The sequence below is a fragment of the Narcine bancroftii genome, chromosome 3 (assembly GCF_036971445.1).
Source record: "Narcine bancroftii isolate sNarBan1 chromosome 3, sNarBan1.hap1, whole genome shotgun sequence".
Taxonomy (NCBI): domain Eukaryota; kingdom Metazoa; phylum Chordata; class Chondrichthyes; order Torpediniformes; family Narcinidae; genus Narcine; species Narcine bancroftii.
This window is the reverse complement of record NC_091471.1, coordinates 332267098-332287606: the sequence shown is the minus strand read 5'-3', so window position 1 is coordinate 332287606 and position 20509 is coordinate 332267098. Positions and strand designations below refer to the sequence as shown.

Here is a 20509-nt window from a genome sequence, read left to right as displayed (position 1 = left end):
GTTTATACCTCTCATAATCTTGTAAACCTCGATCAAATCTCCCCTCATTATTTTTTGCTCCAAGGAATAAAGCCCCAAATGGTTTAATCTTTCCCCATAACTCAACTCGTGAAGACACTGCAACATCCTAGTAAATCTTCTCTGCACTTTCATTCCTAATGATGTCTTTCCAGAGCTGCACACAATATTCCAAATTTGGCCTCACCAATGTCTTGTACAAACAATCTCAACATATCATCCCAACTCCTATTCTCAATTCTTTGGCTAAGATGCCAAAAGCTTTCTTTACAACCCTGTCCACCTGCGACACCACCTTCAGGAAGCAATGTATCTGTATTTCCAGATCTCTTTGCTCCTCCGCATTTCTCAGTGTCCTACCTTGGTTTGCCCTTCCAAAATCCAACACCTCACACTTGTCTGCATTAAAATCCATCTGCCATTTTTTTGTCCCATTCTTCCAGTTGGTCCAGATCTGTCTGCAAGTTTTTCTCGCTGTCCACAACAATCTGTGTCATCAGTAAACTTGCTGATCCAATTTACCACATTATCATCCAGATCATTGATATAGACAACAAACAAATAGATACAACTTTCCTCACTTGTAAGGAAGGACTAATAATTATACATTAATCTTAGTGAAAGCTTAGCATGAATTCACCAGTATGAATCTCTTGGTTAAATTATGAAAAATTATTGCATAAACTTGGCATTTGGTCAATGGTGTGATCTAACAGGTTTTAAGATAACAGGAGGATTCAATGAACTAGGAATCTATTTGCAAGGAGGGAGGGTCTTAAAATTGGGCGAATTTTGTGAGTGAAATCAGGAAGCGGAGTCATGTGTATTTGGTTTAGACTCCCTGACAGGGCAATAGACTTCAGACTCGTTGTTAAACGTTGGGTGGCAGAATAAAGGAAAATGAAGCAAATGGAACTGAGGTAAGGACGGAAGGTTCAAAGAGCTGAACGATTCCCTCAAATCCCTATATTGTTGGCTGCCACTTTCTTACCAGGTTGCGGAAATTAATAAGTCGACTGAGAATGGATTGCCGTATCCAAAACTGGCAGACGTAGACCATGGAGCATCAGCAGCAGATGGAGTAGATAACAACAATGAAACATTTGTTTCTGCTTCACAGCTCTATTCTGTGAGTACATTGTGTTGGGGAACTGTTTGCCCTCTTTCCTCCATTAAACCTTGGACAGGTAGAATTTAAGATCTGGCAAAGCATTCCTACCTTCCAAAGCTAAATATTTCATGATTTTCCATTGCACTTTGTTTTCTACCACTATTCAAAACTCTAAGCACTTCCTTTAGTTACCCCTCCTCCTCTTACACAACTTCTGATTTTTGAAGTCTCTTTGACCTTTGGAGTTTTTAATTAAAGCACGGCGTGACCTTCTCGTTCTCCTTTTCATTGGCAATTCTTGTCGGATTCAACGTGGGGTTTGGGCACTGTTATCTATTTGCAAATAGATAGGTGGCTAGGTTTGGTTGTAGAATGCTCAAACAATTTGTAAGATGGTGGCAAAATTATGGAAATGACAATTTTTATTTGGGTAAGGACATTTTTATTGGTTTATCAAAAGTGGACTGAAAATAACTACTTGAAGCTACCAGAAGAAAGGGAAATATTTAAGAAGAGGTTTGAAAATGTACCAGGAAAATGTTCCCTCAGAAACAAAGGATTGGATCTGGAGCTCCCTGTAATAAGGTGATCTGAGGGTAATATAGTCAAGAAACAGAAGCTTATGAGAGACACCAAGAGCTTAATAGAGAAAAACAAAACTGAGAAGAGTATGAAGTTCAGAAATGTTATTCAAAAAGACATTAGGAAACCAGAGCATATGAAAAATATAAGCCAGTGAAATCAAACAATAGAAGGGCCGATATGGCCTGTTTCCATACTGTAAATGTTCTAAATGTGATTTATGTGGATAAAAAGGAAGAGATTAACTTAATTGGTTCTAAGCTGCAGAGGGTAGGGGACGAATGAGCAGAGAGAAGGAATAGTTTGATGGGGTCGTGCAACAATGATAACCCATAACTGAAGCCATCTGGTTCATCAGGGCAGTTCAAGAATGAACGAATAAAGGGACATTGAAAAGCTTGGAAATGCAGGTCAGAGTTGGAGAGAATGTCCAGCAAATCTGACTTTGGCAGTGGAAGAATAAGATCTGAACGTTGCAGTGGAATTGGTCAGTTGCGAGACAAATTGAGCCTCTGGAAATTGTTGAATTCAACGTTGAGCAGTTAGGCCTTCACATAAAGTTGAGAAATTGCATCTTGCATCGGGGTATATTACAGCTTTCATTTCCATCAACCATTCTCTTTTTTGCTTTCCCATCTACTCTTTTATCACATTGTGATCTTGTGAACATCGCAGAGACTTGGCTGGCACAAGGGCAGGATTGTTTTATTAATTTTAATTTAGACATGCAGCACCCTAACAAGCCCTTTGGGTCCACAGGCCCGTGCCACCCACACCCTCAGTGCATTTTCTTTTTTGAAGGGTGGGAGGAAACCGGAGTCCTTGGGGAAAACCCATGCAGACACAGGGAGAGTACGTACAAGCTCCTTACAGACAGCGCGGGACTCGAACCCCAGTCTTCTCACTGACGCTGGAACAGCTTTGATATCATCGCTACGCCAACCGTGCGTACCTTTGGTTGATTTGTGATCAAGGATTTGGATGTCTCCTAGAACGTAGAAATCTACAGCTCAGGCCCTTTGGCCCACAATGTTTGATGACGTCGTAAATAGTAAATTACGAAAATTTGTAGACACTGAGGTTAAAGAAAAAGACAAAATGCTGGAGAAACTCAGCAGATCAAACCATGTCCTTTATGTCGCGTAATTGGCGTTTTGGGCTTCATCAAGATATGGAAGAATGTCTGAGCGAAAGGTTGGGGGGGGGGGGTTTAGAGCAAAGGCAGGAGATGATAGGTGGCGTACGGAGGCGACAGCAGGAATCGGGGAGGGGGGAGAACTGGAAAAATTAGAAACAGGGAAGGGGAGAAAAAGGCAAGCAGAGAAGTTGATGTTAATGCCATCGGGCTGGAGAGTGGCCAGACGGAAAATAAGGTGTTGTTCCTTCAATCTGTGGGTGGTCAGGGTGACTGACTTACTGCATCTAGTGCTCCCTTTGAAGCCTTCTCGACATCCGAGACTGGTTGCAGATTGGGAGATGGCTTCACTGAGCACCTCCGCTCCCTCCCTATTCTTCTCAGGTGGCAGGGTCAGAGAGGTTTCTGTTCATAGAATTTTGAGGGTGAGCAACCATATGTTGAGGTGATCGGGGGAAGGAGGGATGGTTAGGTGGGGGAGGGGGAGAACTGGAAAATTCTGAGTTACACTCCCATACTCACACGTCTGCCCATGGATGTGTACTATCCCACCCAGACCACCTACACTTTTCCTTCTCCTCCCCTCTTGGCCTTCTGCAGTGACCGCTCCCTCCGATTCCCTCATGCACTTATTCCTCCCCACCCATCGCGCCCACACCTCCTCCCTCACCATGGTCCAGGGCCCCAAACAGGCCTTTCACGTGAAGCAACACTTCACTTGTACATCCAGAGGACTGATTCACTGCATCCAGTGCTCACTTTGTGGCCTTCTCTACATCGGAGAGACCGGTTGCAGACTGGGAGATCGCTTCTCTCAGCACCTCCTCTCCGTCCCCAGCAACAGTGACCTCCCAGTAGCCAACCATTTCAGTTCTGAGTCATGCTCCCAGACTCACGTGTCTGTCCATGGCCTTGTGTACTATCCCACCCTGACCACCCACGGATTGTAGGAAGAGCACCTTATTTTCAATCTGGCCACTCTCCAGCTAGATGACGTGATCATTGACTTCTCTGATTTCTGCTAAATTTGCTCTCCTTTTCTTTCCCCTCCCCCTTCCAGTTTTTCCAGTTCTCCCCCTCCCCCACCTAAACATCCCTCCTTCCCCCGATCGCCTCAACATATGGTTGCTCACCCTCAAAATTCTATGAACAGAAACCTCTCTGACCCTGCCACCTGAGAAGAATAGGGAGGGAGGTAAAAGTGTGTTTTGTGGAGGGGAGGGGGGTTGCGGGGTGACTGGCATTATTAATCAGCGATACTATCACAACTGCAGAAAGGGAGGACGTTGTGGAAGGATCGTCCATTGAGTCTGGATGGAAGTCAGATCACTCTTAGGAGTATTCTATAGGTCCCCAAATGGCCACTGAGCCTCCGAGGAGCAGATAAGTAGGCAGATTTTGGAAAGGTGCAAAAATACCAGAGTTTTTTGTCATGGGAGTCTTCAACTTCCTTGATATTGACCAGCGCCACCTTAATGGGGCAGAATTTGAGAGGTGTCTCTCGAGAGGATTCTTGACACACCATGTGGCCTATATTAGATCATGTTCTAGGTAATGAGCCTGGTTAGGTGACAGTCTTCTAGGTAGACATGCATTTTAGAGAGAAAGGTCTTTTAAGGGGATATGAGAAGACCTTGGCAAATAGGATTAAGGAAAAGCCTAAGGCATTCCATGTGTGCATGAAGCATGGAAGAGTGATGGGAGTACCGTTCAGTGATGAATGAGGGAGCATGTGCCTGGAGGCAGAAGAGATAGAGGAAGTCCTGAATGAATACTTTGTTTCTGAGGAAAAGAATTTTGGTGAATGTGAGGTGAGAGTTGAACAAGCTAATGTGCTGGAATATATCATGGTTAAGAAAGAGGAAGTGCTGAATCTTTTTAAACTATTTGGATAGATATAGATGTACTGAGACCCTGTGTTACTAAAGGAAATGATGGAAAAGATTGCCTGGGGCGTTGTTGAAGATGTCTGTGTCCTCCCGAGCCAGTGAGAGGATTGGAGAATGGCAAATGTTGTTCCCTTGTTTAAAGTAATGGGGATAACCCTGGGAATTATAGATCAGTGAGTCTTGCGACATTGGTGGGCAAACTATTGGAGAGAATTCTTAGGGGCAGGATTTATACACACTTAGAGATGCATAGTCTTCTCAGGGATTGCGTGGTCTTGTGGGGGACAGGAAGAATCTCAAGCCTAATCGAGATTTTTTTTTGACAAAAGAAATCGATGAATGTGGAGTGGTGGGTGAGGAACATATGTCTTTTAGTAAGGCATTTAATAAGGTTCCCCCATGGAAGACTCATTCAGAAGTTCATGGTGAGATCCATGAAAACTTGGGTGCATGAGTTTGGAATTGTCTTGCCTGTGGAAAGCAGAAGGTAGTCACAGCTGGAATATATTAGTGGCTTTTTGCAGAGATCTGTTCTGGGGTCTCTGATCTTTTTTATAAAATACATGGATGAAGAAGTGAAGGGGTGAGTCAGTAAGTTTGCAAAGGTTAGGAGTCTTGTGGATAGTATAAAAGGTTGCCATGTGTTGCCACAGGATGTAGAGTTCTGTGGAGAAGTAGCAGAAGGAGTTCATTCAGGATCAGTGTGAAAACTTTGAGCTTGAAGGCAGAGAATGATGCATTAATGCCAAATGGTTAATGGCAGGATCTTTAGCAGAATGGAGGAGCAGAGGAATCTTGTTGTCCATGTGGATAGATCCCTCAAAGTTGCCAGCGTTAATAGGGTGATTAAGAAGGCACATGGTGTGCTGGCCTTAATTAGTCAGGGGATTAAGCTCAAGAGTCTCGAGGTAATGTTACAGCTCTACAAAGTTCTGGTTGGGCCACACTTTGCTTATTGCGTTCAGCTCTGGTTGCCTCATGACAGGGAGGATGTGTGCAGAGGAGATTTGCCAGGATGTTGCCTTGAATTGGAGAGCATATCTTATAAAATAAGGTTGACAGAGCCGGGACTTTTCCCTTTGGAGCATTGAATGAAAGGGGTATACTATGGGAGGCATGGACAGGGTGGTCAGCCAGCACCCTTTTCCCAGGATGAACATAGCAAATTACAAGAGCACAAACTTTTAAAGTGAGTGGAGGAAAGTTTAGGGAGACATCAGAAGTAAGTTTTTTTTAACACAGTGGAGGGTGTCTTCAATGCATTGCCAGGGATGGTGATGGAGACTGATATTGACAGGGACATTTAAATGACTCTTTGAGAGGCACATGGATGTTTATTTTAAAATAAACAAGGTTATGAGCTCTGAGGTAGGGAAGGATTAGATTGAAGTAGGTTTATTTAGGTTGACACAACGTCATGTACTGTTCTATGTTCCTGCAGGGAATTAAACAGATGCTCAGATGAAATGACGACTCACTGCACTTCTAATCTAAGGGAGTGCATTCACTGCTATCGTTACGGTCTCCTTTATATTTAGATGCCATTTTAATTCGCCAAACTATGCCCACTCTGATCTACCTGTTTGAGGCCTTCTGCACTATTCAAGTGAGCTCCATGGGGAATGGAAGGAACAATGCCTCATCATCCATCTGGGCCACATTGCCAACCTCAGGTCTCAACTATGAATTCAACAATTTCAGGGAACTCCTTTTGTCTGCACTGGAATACCACTGACCTCCAAACCACTGCCTGTCCACTGATTGTAAATTGTTGCCTATTGCATTGAGCATGAACAGCGCCCTTCAAAATACACCCTGTTAACTGATTCCAAGCAACTACTTGCTGTGAATGTCAAGTTGTTGTCAGCTCTGTGTGTGTGTGTGATTGAGTCATTGACCTAAAATCACTGCTTCCTAGATTGTGACTGTCAATAATCACGTTACTGACTGCTGCACTGGCATGTCACCGACCCTCGCATCAGAGACCAGAAACTGCATGTATAATCAAATTAATAACTATTATAATGTCTAATTCTTGGTCTGTGCCCATCATATCATGCCACTGACACTAAGCTCTATAATTTGACCAAAGTTAATTCCCCATGTATAGTTTCAGAAACTCAGAGAAGTTGAGATCATTAACAAACCACAGGTAGTGATAGTTTGAAGTTATGAGTATCACTGACCTTATAAATGCAGTTTTTTTAAAAAACGCAAATGCTTTGTTTTGCAGTTTAAGCGAAAACGCGTTGGAGCAGGAGTAAAGAGTTCATCCAGCCCCTTCCAAACTGCAGCAGTTCTGCTGAAGAACTCTGTGCCAGTGGAGAGTGAGCCAGGGAGTTCCGCTAACTTGCAGGATCCAATCTACCGCTCAAAGAAAGTGAGGAAGAAAATGCCTCAGGAAGGCACAGATCTTTCTGCAGACAGCCATGGGAGTTCAAGTCAGTCTTCACCTCTTTGTGCCAGTCCCAATAAGAAATGCACCAAAAAGCAATTGCTCGCAGAAAGTGCCAAGAAGGACTCTCAGAATATTACTAAATTTTTTCAGCCAAGCAAACCTGAAATTATAGCAAAGAATTCATCTAAGGGACTCGGCGATTCCTGCTCTCTAGTCAGTAGCACACAAGAGCATAGCAGAAAAGAATTGCCTTCCATTCTGACCTCTACTGAATTGGACTCATCCTCCGATCCAGAGTGTAAGACTGTTAGTGTGGAAGCTATAGAGCAACAATTGCTGTGCTGTCACCGTGTGGAGGAAAAGACCAGGTAGATAATTTATTCTCATTGGTTTGTTTAATATGCCGAGCCTTTTGAGTGGATCAGTCCACTGAGAAGCGCAGTGGGAAAGTCATTCAGAAAAGATGATGCAAAAGTTGAACAATTTGAAAACGTAGCAGTGCTGTACAGTGATAAACCAGTGACCTATTAACTTATTTCCTGGCCCATTCCTAGGATCTGACCTCAAAATCTCTCACCAAGTTGATATTTTAATGTCCAGTTTACATGAATATTAATCAAATCAAGAAAGATTTTCTTTCAGCACGTCACATTTTTAATGACCTATTTCTAGAGATTGCTACCAATGACATCTGGAACTATTAAGTGCCAGAAAATGTAGGATTACTCTAAAGAGTGAGAAATACTGAGTTCTTGCTCTCTGCCACTAGACTTTGATAGCTGTCCCCATGGATTATAGTACAGAGAACATTTCTATAATCTCCCATTACTTGCACTGGGGAATCTGCCCAAACTAATTGTGCTGAGTGGGACATAGAAACATAGGTGCAGGAGTAGGCCATTTGGCCCTTCAAGCCTACACTGCCATTCAATATGATCATGGCTGATCAGTACCCGGTTCCTGGGGCAAAGGTCATTGGCCCCCGCAGGGTCTGCACAGTCACTGCATTCGTCGGCCATCTTGTGTACCGGGTCGCGTCACGGTTAGCAAGCTGCTACAATTGAATATTTATAGCCTTTTTCTTTTTTATTCAACTGCTAATTTGACTTGTGTGTTGCCCATAAATATGGTGTTCTCCCTTCATTCCTAGAAAAAATTCTCACAACTCTTACATGTCACAATTAGCGCAACCCTATTACAGCGCAACCCTATTTCAGCGCCAGCTACCCAGATTCGAATCCCACGCTGTCTGTAAGGTATTTCTACATTCTCCCCAAGTCTGCTTGGGTTTTCCAAGGGTGTTCCAGTTTCCTCCCACCCTTCAAAACGTACGGGTGGAATTAGGCGGAATGGGTTTAAATAGCTGGAATCTGCTTATACCATGCTGTAAATAAATTTAAGATTGGAACAGCGTAATATTACTGTATTTGACAGCATATAGGACCCTCATTTTTTTTACTTAAAAAAAAGCCTCAAAAACCAACCTGGGTCCTATACACAAAGGTGACGTTTTGGGGCCACCGTTTTGGGGACCGAAATACAAGTGTAGTGGAGGCTTTCTTCCACAATATGGCGACAGGAGGAAAACTCTCAAGCTACTCAGCCAGCTTCAAGAAGGCCGCGGAGATGCTGTGGCTGTCCAGGAAGCTTGATCACCGAGGCCCAGCGCTCTCCTCAAAGCAAGCGATCAATTGTCTGCTCCCCACGACAGTTAGCCCTGCCTGTTGCCCTGGTGACCAGCTTCTCTCCCTTGCGTGCCTGTCAAATCAATCGGCATTTCCACATTGGGGGGGAGGGGTAGAAAGCAGCCTGAGCCTCGGTGAGCAGCGGGCAGAAGGACGTTTTGCTACTGTTGCTCGTGCAAGGCTGGAGGGTTTCCACTGGATTGAAGGTAAATACACTGAAACAATTTTTCCTGAAATCTCACGCTAAAATGGTGTGGGGGTGGGGGGGGTTTGAACCTATATGCTGTCAAATACTGTAATATGTGGACTCCATGACCGCAAATGGAATTTCGTGCAGTTTGTGGGTACCTACATTCTAATATTACATTGCTGCCTTGTGGAAATGTGTAGTTTTTCAAGATGAGATACAAACTGTTGAGTTTCTTTGTAGTAAAGTGAATGTACATGATTGGGTTTATTTTGTAGTTAAATCTGCATGTAATGTACACTAGGCTTCTGTGGAGAAGGGCACAAGAAATAGGAGCAGGAACAGGAATCGGCCATCCGGCTATTTGAGCCTGCTCCACTATTCAATGAAATCACAGCTGATCTGATGGCCTTGTCTCCACCTATCTCCCTTTTCCCCCATATCTCTTAATTCTCCGATGATGTGAAAATCTATAAAACCTTAAATATATTTACCAAGGTGGCCTCCACTGCTTCCGTGGGCAGAATTCCATCGTTTCCCCCACCCTCTGGGAAAAGCAGTTCCTCCTCATACCCATCCTCAATTTACTCCCCCGAATCTTGAGGCTACGTCCCCTAGTTCTAGTCTCCCCCACCAACTAAAACATCTTACCCACCTCTACCTTGTCTATAAGATCCCCTATCGTTCTTCTCAATTCCAGCGAGTACAGTTCCAGATAGCTCAATCTCTCCTCATAGGCCAACTCCCTCACCTCTGGAATCAACTTAGTGAACCTCCTCTGCACAGCCTCCAAAGCCAATGCATCCTCATGTAAGGAGACCAGAACTGCACGTGGTTCTCCAGATGTCACCTCACCAGGACCTTGTACAGTTGCAGCATAACCTCCCTGCTCTTAAATTCAATCCCTCCAGCAATGGAGGGCAACATTCCATGTGCCTTCTTGTACCTGCAAACCAACCTTTTGCAATTCTTGCACAAGCACTCCCAAGTCCTTCTGCAAGGCAGCATGCTGCAATCACTTGCCATTAAAATAATATTCTGATCTTCCATTCTTCCCTCTAAGGTGGATAACCTCATATCTCCCAACATTGTACTCCATCTGCTAGACCCTTGCCCACTCTCTTAATCTCTCTCTGTATCCTCGGCAATTTGCTTTTCCACTGAGTTTAGTCTCATCAGCAAACTTAGGTACACCACATTCTGACCCCTCTTCCAGATAGTTAATGTATTATCATGAACAGTTGTGGGCCCAGCATTGACCCCTGTGGCATCCCACACACCACTGATTGCCAACCAGAAAAACACTCCTGCACCCCAACTCTCTGCTTTCTATTGGATAACCAATCCTCTATCCACGCCAATACATCACCTCCAACTCCGTGAATCCTTATCTTGTGTAAGTCTTTTGTGCAGCACCTTATCGAACGCTTTCTGGAAATCCAAGTAAACAACGCCCATCTGCTCCCCTCTACCGCACTCATTATATACACAACTCCAGTAAATTTGTCAAACTGGACCTGCCTTTGCTAAATCCATGCTGGTTCTGCCTGATGGATCCTTCAGACAACAATCCCAGTAGATCACGTTGATAGGTGGGGGAGGGAGACTCCAGTGATCCTCTCTGCCACACCTACGGTCTCGTGGATTGACCTCCTCTGCAGCAACTGTACCGCACTGTGATGCAGTTGGCCAGAGCGATCTTGATTGAGCTCCTGTAAAAGGTTGGCGTAATGGTGGCCTTGCCCGCTTCGGTCTTCTCAGAAAGGGCATTTGCTTTTGAGGAGATGTGTATCCATGATAGGTCATGATAGGTTAAGTGGACTCCAAGGAACTGGTGCTCTCCACTGTCTACAGTTATTGATGTGTAGTAGAGGGTAGTCGTTCCTGGTCCTTTTTTTTATATATATTTTGATTTTTAAAGACTCGTACAAATCTAAACAAGCAACCCAATCTCTTTTAACAAAAATATATAGCAGTCTATTTTTCCCCGGCCCCTCTCCTCTCCCTCCCGTACCCTAATACAACAAAGAGATTATATAAACAAATACAAAGAACCAAATATTGGTAAACTCACAAAACCCTTCAGGAAACTTAAGAAAAACTTAAAGGAACCTAAAATATAAAAGATGGGGAACAAAATACAAGGGCACGTCATCTGCACCCCGACCCACTTCATTGTTCTCAATTATTCCACTACTGGCACAGGTTGTTGCATTTCCTTATGTAGAATTATATCTGTGCACCAATGTGTTGCGGGGAGGCCCCACCCTAACAAATGCACCCTATTTCCTCCTTAAATCGGATGTGATTTTCTCCAGGGGAATACAGCTCTGCATTTCCTTATTCCATTGTAATATTTAGTTGATGTACACTTCCTGACTACCAACAAGGTGGCCTTCACAAATGGAATTTGGTATTGATCATGATAGGTTAAGTGGACCATAATGTTTCCCAGAAGGTGCATTCCGGATCCTGTGGAAAATCCACCCTTTGAAAGCTCCTGGAAGTCCACGATCATCTCCTTCGCCTTGTCAACGTGGAGGCTCAGGTTGTTACTCTTGCACCATTAGGGTAACGACGAGCAGCCAGAGACTCAACTACTGACCTCCTACAAGTGCCCATTACAATTCCGTCGATTTCTCAGTTCCTGGGCCTGGGTTCCAATCTGAATGTTTGGATACTGTGTAGAGTTTGCAGGTTCTCTTCCTGATTCTCATCCATTTGGAGCCATGATGATGGATTAACGCGACTGTAGTGTATGTGAGCAGGGGTTAAAAATTCCGAAAAGGGACGATGTATAATGTGAGAATAAATTGTGGGCTTGTGGAAATTGGAAGGAAAGGGCATGGGATTGTTTTCCTGCGAATTGCATATGCCTAATGGGTAAAATAGTTTATTTCTGTATTATAACTTTTCTATCTCCGCTATGTATTATCAAGTGGCAGAATTGGAAGCCTGGGGAAAGCGTGCATGAGCAGCAAAGTGCAGCAAGTTGCTCTTTCTACTGGTGAGAAAAGGCCGACAGCAGTTGAGGTGAGGTGCCAAAGTGTTGAGCTCTATTTGGTCTGTGATCTTGAGCCCTGAATTGATTATTTGCATCTTTTTTTCAGGAAGTTGGGTTTTTTGGTCCAAAACGACAGCGAGCAAGCATCAATTACTCCATCTTATGTCCTCCTGATATTAAGGGCGACAAGATCAAGAAGAAGGTGACCTTCGACTCTTCATATCAGGGCAGCTCTAAAGAGCCTCCGGCTGCATCGAAAGCAGGGCTACTGAAACAGACTGCAGACGTTGTTGTCAACTGCCTGACTCCTTATTACAAAGAGGGAAGGTTTGCTTCCAAGGTAAAAATGAGCTCTGATTTGGTCCATGTGTTCTTAATTTCCAATCTGTGGCATTGCTCATGAAGATGGATTTTTTTCTTTCCACTTACAGTAAATTGTCCAAGCAGTTTGTGAATTAACAGATGAGTCTGTGGCGCTTGCAGGAGCTGAAGGAAATCACAACCACCACATGTGGGTCGTTAACGACTTTTTATTCATATTCAGCGCGCCCCTATAAGGGCAGCATGAGCTCAGTCACCTGGTGCATTGTGACGTCATAATGGCTGCCCAGGGTGCGCACTGGAAGGGATGATGGAGTCAGAAAGAAACCAATGACGACGCCACTTCCCTATGGCTGCCCTGCCACGTGGCGATACAAGTGGGACAGGTTCGCCATGAGGATGTGCTCCGCCATACAACCCTCATACCCCCCAGAACCGGCTACGCGTCCTGTAGCTTTGGCGGCCGGCCCCGGCGCTTGGGCGTGACCGTCTGCACCAGCTGTGACAGGTCCAAATGAGCGGCTTTTAAGCGGTCCACAGTAAACAGTTCTTCTCTGCCCCCCCCCACATCTTAAGTGAAAGTTCCACTCGACTGCCGGAGAACCTTGTATGGCCCTTCGTATGGGTGCTGCAGCGGGGCCCTCTGTGGTCCTCTCCAGACGAACACGAATTGCGACACATCTAGTACTTTCGGTCGATGGGAAGGTCGAGTGCTCTGGTGCGATGGGAGTGGCAGGGTTAGGTTGCCCAGTTGTTTACGGAGGTCCGCTAGCCGCTCACCTTCATTGTGCGTTGTCTCGGCCTCCGGGCCGAAGAATTCGCCTGGCAGGGAGAGTGACGTGCCGTAAACCATTTCTGCAGACGAGCCTTGCAGGTCCTCCTTGGGCGCCGTCCTAATCCCAAGGAGAACCCAGGGCAATTCGTCCACTCAGTCGGGGCCCGATATCTTTTGGCATCTGTTCAAGGAATATCTGGCGGAAGAGGAAACACAGCTCATGATCCTCCGCCAAGGCCAGCATTTCATCCATGAGGGCTGAGGGGCTGCGATTCCCCAACCCATCCAGGTGTAAGAGCCTGGAAGCACGTTGCTGGGGAGTGAGGCCAAACTTCCCCAGGAGTAGATTTTTGAGGGCGGTATACTTGCCCACTGCTGGTGGCCAGTGAATGATGTCGTCCACCCTTGCTGCCGTGTCCTGGTCCAGCATGCCCACGACATGGTAAAATTTTGTAGCGTCGGCTGAGATGTTGCGGAGGTGGAATTGTGCCTCTGCCTGCCCGAACTACAGCCATGGGCGATGGGGCCAGAAGTGGGGGGGAAGTTTGAGGGCTACTGCGTTCACCTCAGCTGTGTCCATCGTTCGCTGGGTCCAGATAGACATCTGATCACGTCGGGAACACCACTGTGGCGGTGTGAGCAGTGGAAGAAACACAGCTATCACGTTGAGGGTCGTTAACAACAATTTTTATTAAAATTCAGCATGAGCTCAGTTACCTGGTGCATTGTGACGTCATAATCGCTGCCCAAGGTGAGCGCTGGAAGGGATGCTGGAGTCAGAGAGAAACCTCTGACGACGCCATTTCCCCATGGCTGCCCCACCACGTGGCGATACAAACGGGGCCGGTTCGCCATGAGGATGTGCGCCGCCACAAGTCCTTCATTTCATCCATCAATAATGTTTCATTTCACTGCAGGATTTGTTTAAAGCCTTTGCTCGCCATCTTTCTCATTTACTGGCTGCCAGAGAGAATGCTTCAAAGAAAAATGGTAAGGCTAAACTCCACTTTCAGTCGTGGTCTAGGAAATTGGCAGGGACTGGGACATACATAGTAACCTCTCCACGTATAACAATTCAGAGTATGACCAGAATTCGGTGGGCAATATGAGTGAAATTATGAAATAAGGAGTATTGAGTTCATTTTAAGATGCACTTCAAAGAATGATCAGTGTAGAAAAGTTAAGGTGAACTCTGGAATAAGAATTATGGGCTGAGAAGAGGAAGACTTTTTTTTATCAGAAACCAAAGCTTTTTTAAATTTACACATGGAGCTTTTCCCCAATAATCAACATTTTCTTAAAACAAATACATTTTTCCTTTTATTTTCTCAATTTCCTCTGTGTGATTGAAGAACTTCTCCCAGATGTATATTCTTCATGCCCGCAAATCTCTGATCCCAGCTGAAGACCTTGATTCTGAAATTGACCGTAATACCTCATAATGTTAAAATTCTTTAGCACCCTTCCAAGTTTCACAACTGTACTTGTGTCCCAATTCCTTCCACGCTCAATGTCCTGAGACAAAATGTAATAAAGTAATAAAAGAAATTCTGGGAGATGTATTTCCAACAACCTTCTTTCATTAAAGTTGATCAAATAAACTGAAGAAAATCATGTGACCCTATTTGCCATAACATCTCTCAGGACTTTCAACAATCCCTTATGAATGCTTGCAGCTCAAATTTGATGGCATTGTTTCTTTGACACGTTTGAATAATGTTAATTTTGTTTCTTCGTGTTGGGCTTCAAGTGCCTCATGTTCAGTCCTAAGATAAACTAACTGTTTACATTACCCACTTAAATTCAAAGGAAGGGAGGAAACAGAAGTAACAAAGGCAGATCATAACCGTCCCCAAGATGTTTCATGAAGTTAAACAAAGCCTGCAGACTTACTGTTTAGTGCAAGGTATAAAAGTGCTAGGTGCTGCATGAACCAAGTTTCTCCAGCATTTTTGCGTATTGTACAAGATTTTTCATGGTCAGATTTAAGATGAAGATTGAGAGAAGACAGCAAAGGCAGATGGGATGAGACGGGATTTTTTTTTGTAAAGTCCAAAAACCTTGATAAACATATTAAAATGTTAGCTTATCGTCAATTTAGTTGGTGTTCAATTATAACCAGTAAATTTATTAATGAGGGAACCAAACTCATGATGAAGTTTAACCAGAAAGTCTGCGGATGCCGTGACTGTGATTTACTTCACGTGCTGGAGAAAACCTGCTGTTTTTCCAGCACGTTTGTGTATTAAACAAGCTCACTTGAAGATAATTTCTAGATGACCATATTGGATTTGTGTGGTCACATTTACTGATTTTACAGTAAGTAATCTTGTTTTGTTGTATTTCATGCTGCCTTGGTTGTTGGTGTCCCTGTTTCTATTTGTGTTTCTTATTCCTGTTCCTTTCCCATTGAATATCTGTCCGTTACCGGCGTACTTTGTGAATCTTGCTCTGGTCTTTGTACTGCAACCACTTGTGATTGTAGCCAGGGTTTTCTATCAAAATGAATTAGATTCTGAGTGAGAAAAGTAGAATGGTCAGACAGAAGCTGAGGTGAAACATTGCACAGGTAGACTTGAAGCACAGGATCATTTATAATCTCACTGAATGCAGAGCAAGCTTGAGGAGGCAAATGGCTACTCATCATGAAAGAACATTATTAATATGTCCTCTAACATTCTGCGTATGACTGGTTTTTCTGGAGAAGTGATTTTAACTAGTTTCATTTGATATTTCAGTGAAAGAAAAGGTCCAGAAAATAATCCACTGCTTCTTCAAAGGTGGCAAGAAATGTGAGAGTGAAAATGACTGGAGGGGCCTGAATGCATTATAGCCACCCCCGCTGTACTTTGTCACTGTTAGAAAGCAGTGTTTTCTGTATGTATTTAGTTTGATTGTTTACAATGGCATTGGTGCTGCAGAGCTATTTATTCTTGGTTACATCAATCCAGGGTGTTCCCAGTAATTGGGGGTAAAAAAAACCTTTAACTGTTCTATGCAAACTCTTTGAAATATGCATTGGGCCTGATAACTGAGAATACATTTGCATTTATTATTATTTTCCTTTTGTAATTATTGACAGAATTGTAAAAAGTGTACTAAAATAAAGTTTTTTTTTCCCAGAAACAGCTCAGATTTGCTGAGGAATATTACACTTGATTATGTTCACAAGATAGATTCCAAATAACAAGGTTTGATTTCATCCATGAAGGCTAGAAACCATTTTTGGAACTTGGTCTTTCATCCATACTGAATGTCAATGGCAGATAGCTCCTTGGTTTGCCGATAGGTCAAAAGGACAGCTCAGCTGGTATTCTACACCTTCATTAGTATTTTTGTTACATGAGTAATTAAGGGTTTGAAAAATGAGTACTTCATAACTAATTCACCAGAGAGCTAATTCACCAGAAATTCCATTATAAAACTCATCTTCCAAAATGTGGCTCAACCTTTTAGTTTGGAATTAGATAGGAACCTTTTGTGACTTATCACGGATCAACACAATCAAAAAGACTTTAGGAATCAATTAGCTGCTCTTCCTTTCAGTAACACCTTGTTAATTGGTTTTCTGGTAATGCTTCTGGTGTTTGAAGTTGGGAACAGTCTTTTACAAAATATCGATCCAAGCCTTTATTTAAAATCTAAATCCATTTATAACATGGTAGAAGCCGATTCTGTTCATTGAAGCCCATACTTGTTCTACATTCCAAATGTAAATTTAGCTGCTGTTGTTCAGGTTCGTGTGGCTCCCACAGGTTAAGAACCAGACCAAAGTTGAGGTACAAAGCACATGTTTATTTCAGGGATGCAAATGGAACAATATGCTAGGCAAACCTCTTATACATACATATACACACACACACACACACACACACACACACACACACACACACACACACACACACACACACACACACACACACACACACACACACACACACAATTCGCAAGGGGTAAATATGCACTTTGGATAATGAGGGAGGAACTGACAGAGACTGGGGAAAATTACATGGACATACACATTCAACAGTCAGGATCAAGGTGATACTACGTGTCCCCACCCCTTGACTGGTACAGACACGGCTCTTGTTACCTGGCCTTGAGACTCACCCCAACCCAGTGTGAAAGGTGCTACTTACCTGCCACAAGGAATCCAAAGAGGCAGAACAAAGGGGCATATGGCCCTTTATAGTTCTGCAGGCAGTACTGGGGGGGGCCAATCACTCGGGGCAGGCTGGGCCGCGTTGGCTGCTGTGGTCAATGGCTCAAAGCCAAGTGCAGGGGCTCAGCAGGTGTCAGCTGAGGTGATTCACTTGGGCCAATTGGGCGAAGGTCAGGGCTGATTCCGGGCAGGCTACCTGGACTGCAGCACCTGGCGATTTAGGTGGGCCAATCGCAAGGGTCACCTTGATGGCTCGGGGTGAGTCTTTGACCTTGATTGGCAGGTAGTGTGTCCTCCAAACAGGAGCACAGTAGCACCACCAGGCGGTGGATGCTGCCTGTCCATTACAGCTGCAGGAAGATATTAATGGGGTCAAAAGTGCAAATTCAATTCCTAGAACAGTACATACAATGTGGGATCTCTGGCCTACAATATTAACCTTTTCTAACAAAGCCTACTCCCACGAAGGTATTTAAAATTATGAGGGCAGAGTAAATGCAATTCGGCTTTTTCCACTGAGCTTGGGTGAGCAGAGGACATGGGTTCGGGCCTACGGGAAGAGTTTAGGGGGAATTTCTTCACACATGAGAGGTGGGAGTGTGGAATGAGCTGCCAGCTGAAGTGGTGAATGCGAGCTCAATTTTAACATTCAAGAAAAATGTGGGCGGGTATATGGATAGGAGGGGTATGGACTGGGTGCAGGTCAGTGGGTCTAGGTAGAATTAATAGGTCAGTCTTTAACTCGAATTTGGATTTGTCAGAGCAAGTACATTCTGTCCTTATTTAGCATCAGTTAGTCAAATGATTATCTTAGTATATAGTACATATTTTATCTTTCTCAGTATATAAAACACTTTGGATTGCACTCAGTCGGACTCGGGGTCGGAGGAGGCAGTGAGTCAGCGCCTGGTGTCGGGTGAGAGGAGGAGGAGCTGTGTAGAAAAGAAAATATATGTGAGGGTCATTCTCTGAAATGCATATATTTTAATGCAAGAAGCATAGTGAACAAGGTAGATGAGCTTAGAGCATGGACAGATACTTGGGGTCATGATATTGTGGCAATTAGTGAGACCTGGCTACAGGAGGGGCAGGACTGGCAACTTAATATTCCAGGATACATTTGTTTTAGATGTTATAGATCAGGGGGTAGAAAAGGGGGAGGAGTTGCTCTGCTTGTTAAGGAGGACATTACTGCCGTGAGGTGGCAGGATGGTCTGGAGGGATCGTCCAGTGAGGCTGTTTGGGTGGAATTGAGGGGTGAAGGAGGTATGAGGGTGCTAATAGGGGTGTAATGCAGACCACCAAATGGGCCAAGAAAATTAGAGGAACAAATTTGTAGGGAGATAACGTATATGTGTGAGAATCATAAGGTAGTGATCATGGGAGATTTTAACTTCCCTCACATTGATTGGGATACTCATACAGTTAGAGGGCTGGATGGGCTAGAGTTTGTTAAATGTGTTCAAGATTGTTTTCTAAATCAATTAGTAGAAGAACTGACTCGGGATGGTGTAATACTGGATCTCCTGTTAGGGAACGAGCTAGGTCAGGTATCGGACATTAATGTTGGAGAACAAATTGGGTCTAGTGATCATAACTCTGTTAGTTTTAGGGAAGAGCAAAGAGGGGCCTAAAGTTGAGGTTCTGGATTGGAGAAGAGCAAATTTCGAAGGAATAAGAATGGATTTGGGGAGTATTGAGTGGGACAGGATATTTTCAGGTAAGGATGCAAATGAAAAATGGAGGATATACAAAAAAGAAATTTTGAGGGTACAGAGTAGATATGTCCCAGTGAGGATCAAGGGAAAGGCTGGAAGTCATAGGGAGGCTTGGTTTTTGAGGAATACTGGAAATTTGGTTAGGAGAAAAAGGGAGGTGTACAAGAGGTATAAAGAACAGGGAGCTGAGAATTTGAAGGAGGACTACAAGGAGTGTAGAAGGAATCTTAAGAAAAATTAGAAAGGCCAAAAAAAGGCACGAAGAGGCTTTGGCAGACAGAGTAAAAATAAATCCAAAGGGTTTCTATAGGTACATTAAAAGTAAAAGATTAGTGAGGGGTAAAATTGGACCCCTTGTAGATAGCGAGGGTAGGCTGTGAGAAGTCAGGGGAAATGGGGGAAATTTTGAATGATTTCTTTGCCGCGGTATTCACTAGGGAAAAAAATATTGAACCAGTTGAAGTAAAGAAAAAGAGGTCATGAAGCATGTAAGGATAACCGAGGAGGTAGTGATGGCTGTGTTGAAAAAGATAAAGGTGGATAAATCTCCGGGACCGGACAAAATATTCTCCCAAGGACACTCAGGGAGGCTTGTGGACAGATAGTGGGGCCATTAACAGAGATATTTAGGATGTCACTGGCCACGGGGGTAGTGCCAAAGGATTGGAGGGTGGAGCATGTGGTTCCGCATTTTAAGAAAGGGTCCAAATGTAAACCTGGGAATTATAGGCCCGTGAGTCTGATGTCTGTGGTGGGCAAGTTGATGGAAAGTGTTCTGAGTAAGTTGATGGAAAGTATTCACAAATATTTGGAGGTACAGGGATTGATAGGGAGTAATCAGCATGGTTTTGTCAGGGGTAGATCATGCTTGACAAACCTGATTGAGTTTTTCGAGGGGGTTACAAAAAAGGTTGATGAAGGGAAAGCTGTGGATATTGTCTATTTAGACTTTAGTAAAGCTTTTGACAAAGTTCCCCACAGGAGGTTAGGAAAAAAGCTGGAAGCATTAGGTATAAATAAGGAGGTAGTGAAATGGATTCAGCAATGGTTGGATGGGAGGTGTCAGAGAGTAGTGGTAGAAAATTGTTTGTCCAATTGGAGATCGGTGACTAGTGGAATTCCTCAGGGATCGGTCCTGGGTCCACTATTGTTATATATATTAACGATCTGGAAGTCAGAGTGGAGAATTGGATAAGCAAGTTTGCGAATGATACAAAGATTGGTGGTGTTGTGGACAGTGAGGAAGATTACCTTAGATTAAAAGGTGATTTAGGAAGGCTGGAGGTGTGGGCTGAGAAATGGCTGATGGAATTTAATACAGATAAGTGTGAGGTGTTACATTTTGGAAAGGCAAATCTAAATAGGTCATATGCATTAAATGGTAGGCGTGGACATTACCCCTCCATAAATCTTCGTCCGCGAAGCCAAGCCAAAGAGATTGAGATGTGCAGAGCAACAAAGGGATTTAGGAGTGATGGTAAATCGTACCCTCAAGGCTGATACTCAGGTAAATGGTGTGGTGAA

General features: G+C 43.9%; 1 protein-coding gene across 7 annotated transcripts in view; it reads left to right on the top strand.

Moving 5' to 3' along the window:
• The window catches only part of recql5 (RecQ helicase-like 5), a 103511-nt gene extending 87291 nt beyond the window's left edge, over positions 1 to 16220 (top strand). For 5 of the 7 annotated variants that reach the window (XM_069929320.1, XM_069929318.1, XM_069929315.1 and 2 more), the window contains 6 exons: positions 1013 to 1147; positions 6969 to 7501; positions 11945 to 12038; positions 12116 to 12349; positions 14023 to 14095; positions 15844 to 16220. In XM_069929320.1, coding sequence (XP_069785421.1) covers positions 1013 to 1147; positions 6969 to 7501; positions 11945 to 12038; positions 12116 to 12349; positions 14023 to 14095; positions 15844 to 15938 — 1164 coding nt within the window. In that variant the 3' untranslated portion in view covers positions 15939 to 16220. Of the gene's footprint in view, positions 1 to 1012; positions 1148 to 6968; positions 7502 to 11944; positions 12039 to 12115; positions 12350 to 14022; positions 14096 to 15843 lie in introns of those variants that run through there. The other 2 variants (XM_069929316.1, XM_069929321.1) reach the window with 2 other exon arrangements.
• Positions 16221 to 20509: the final 4289 nt, after the last annotated feature.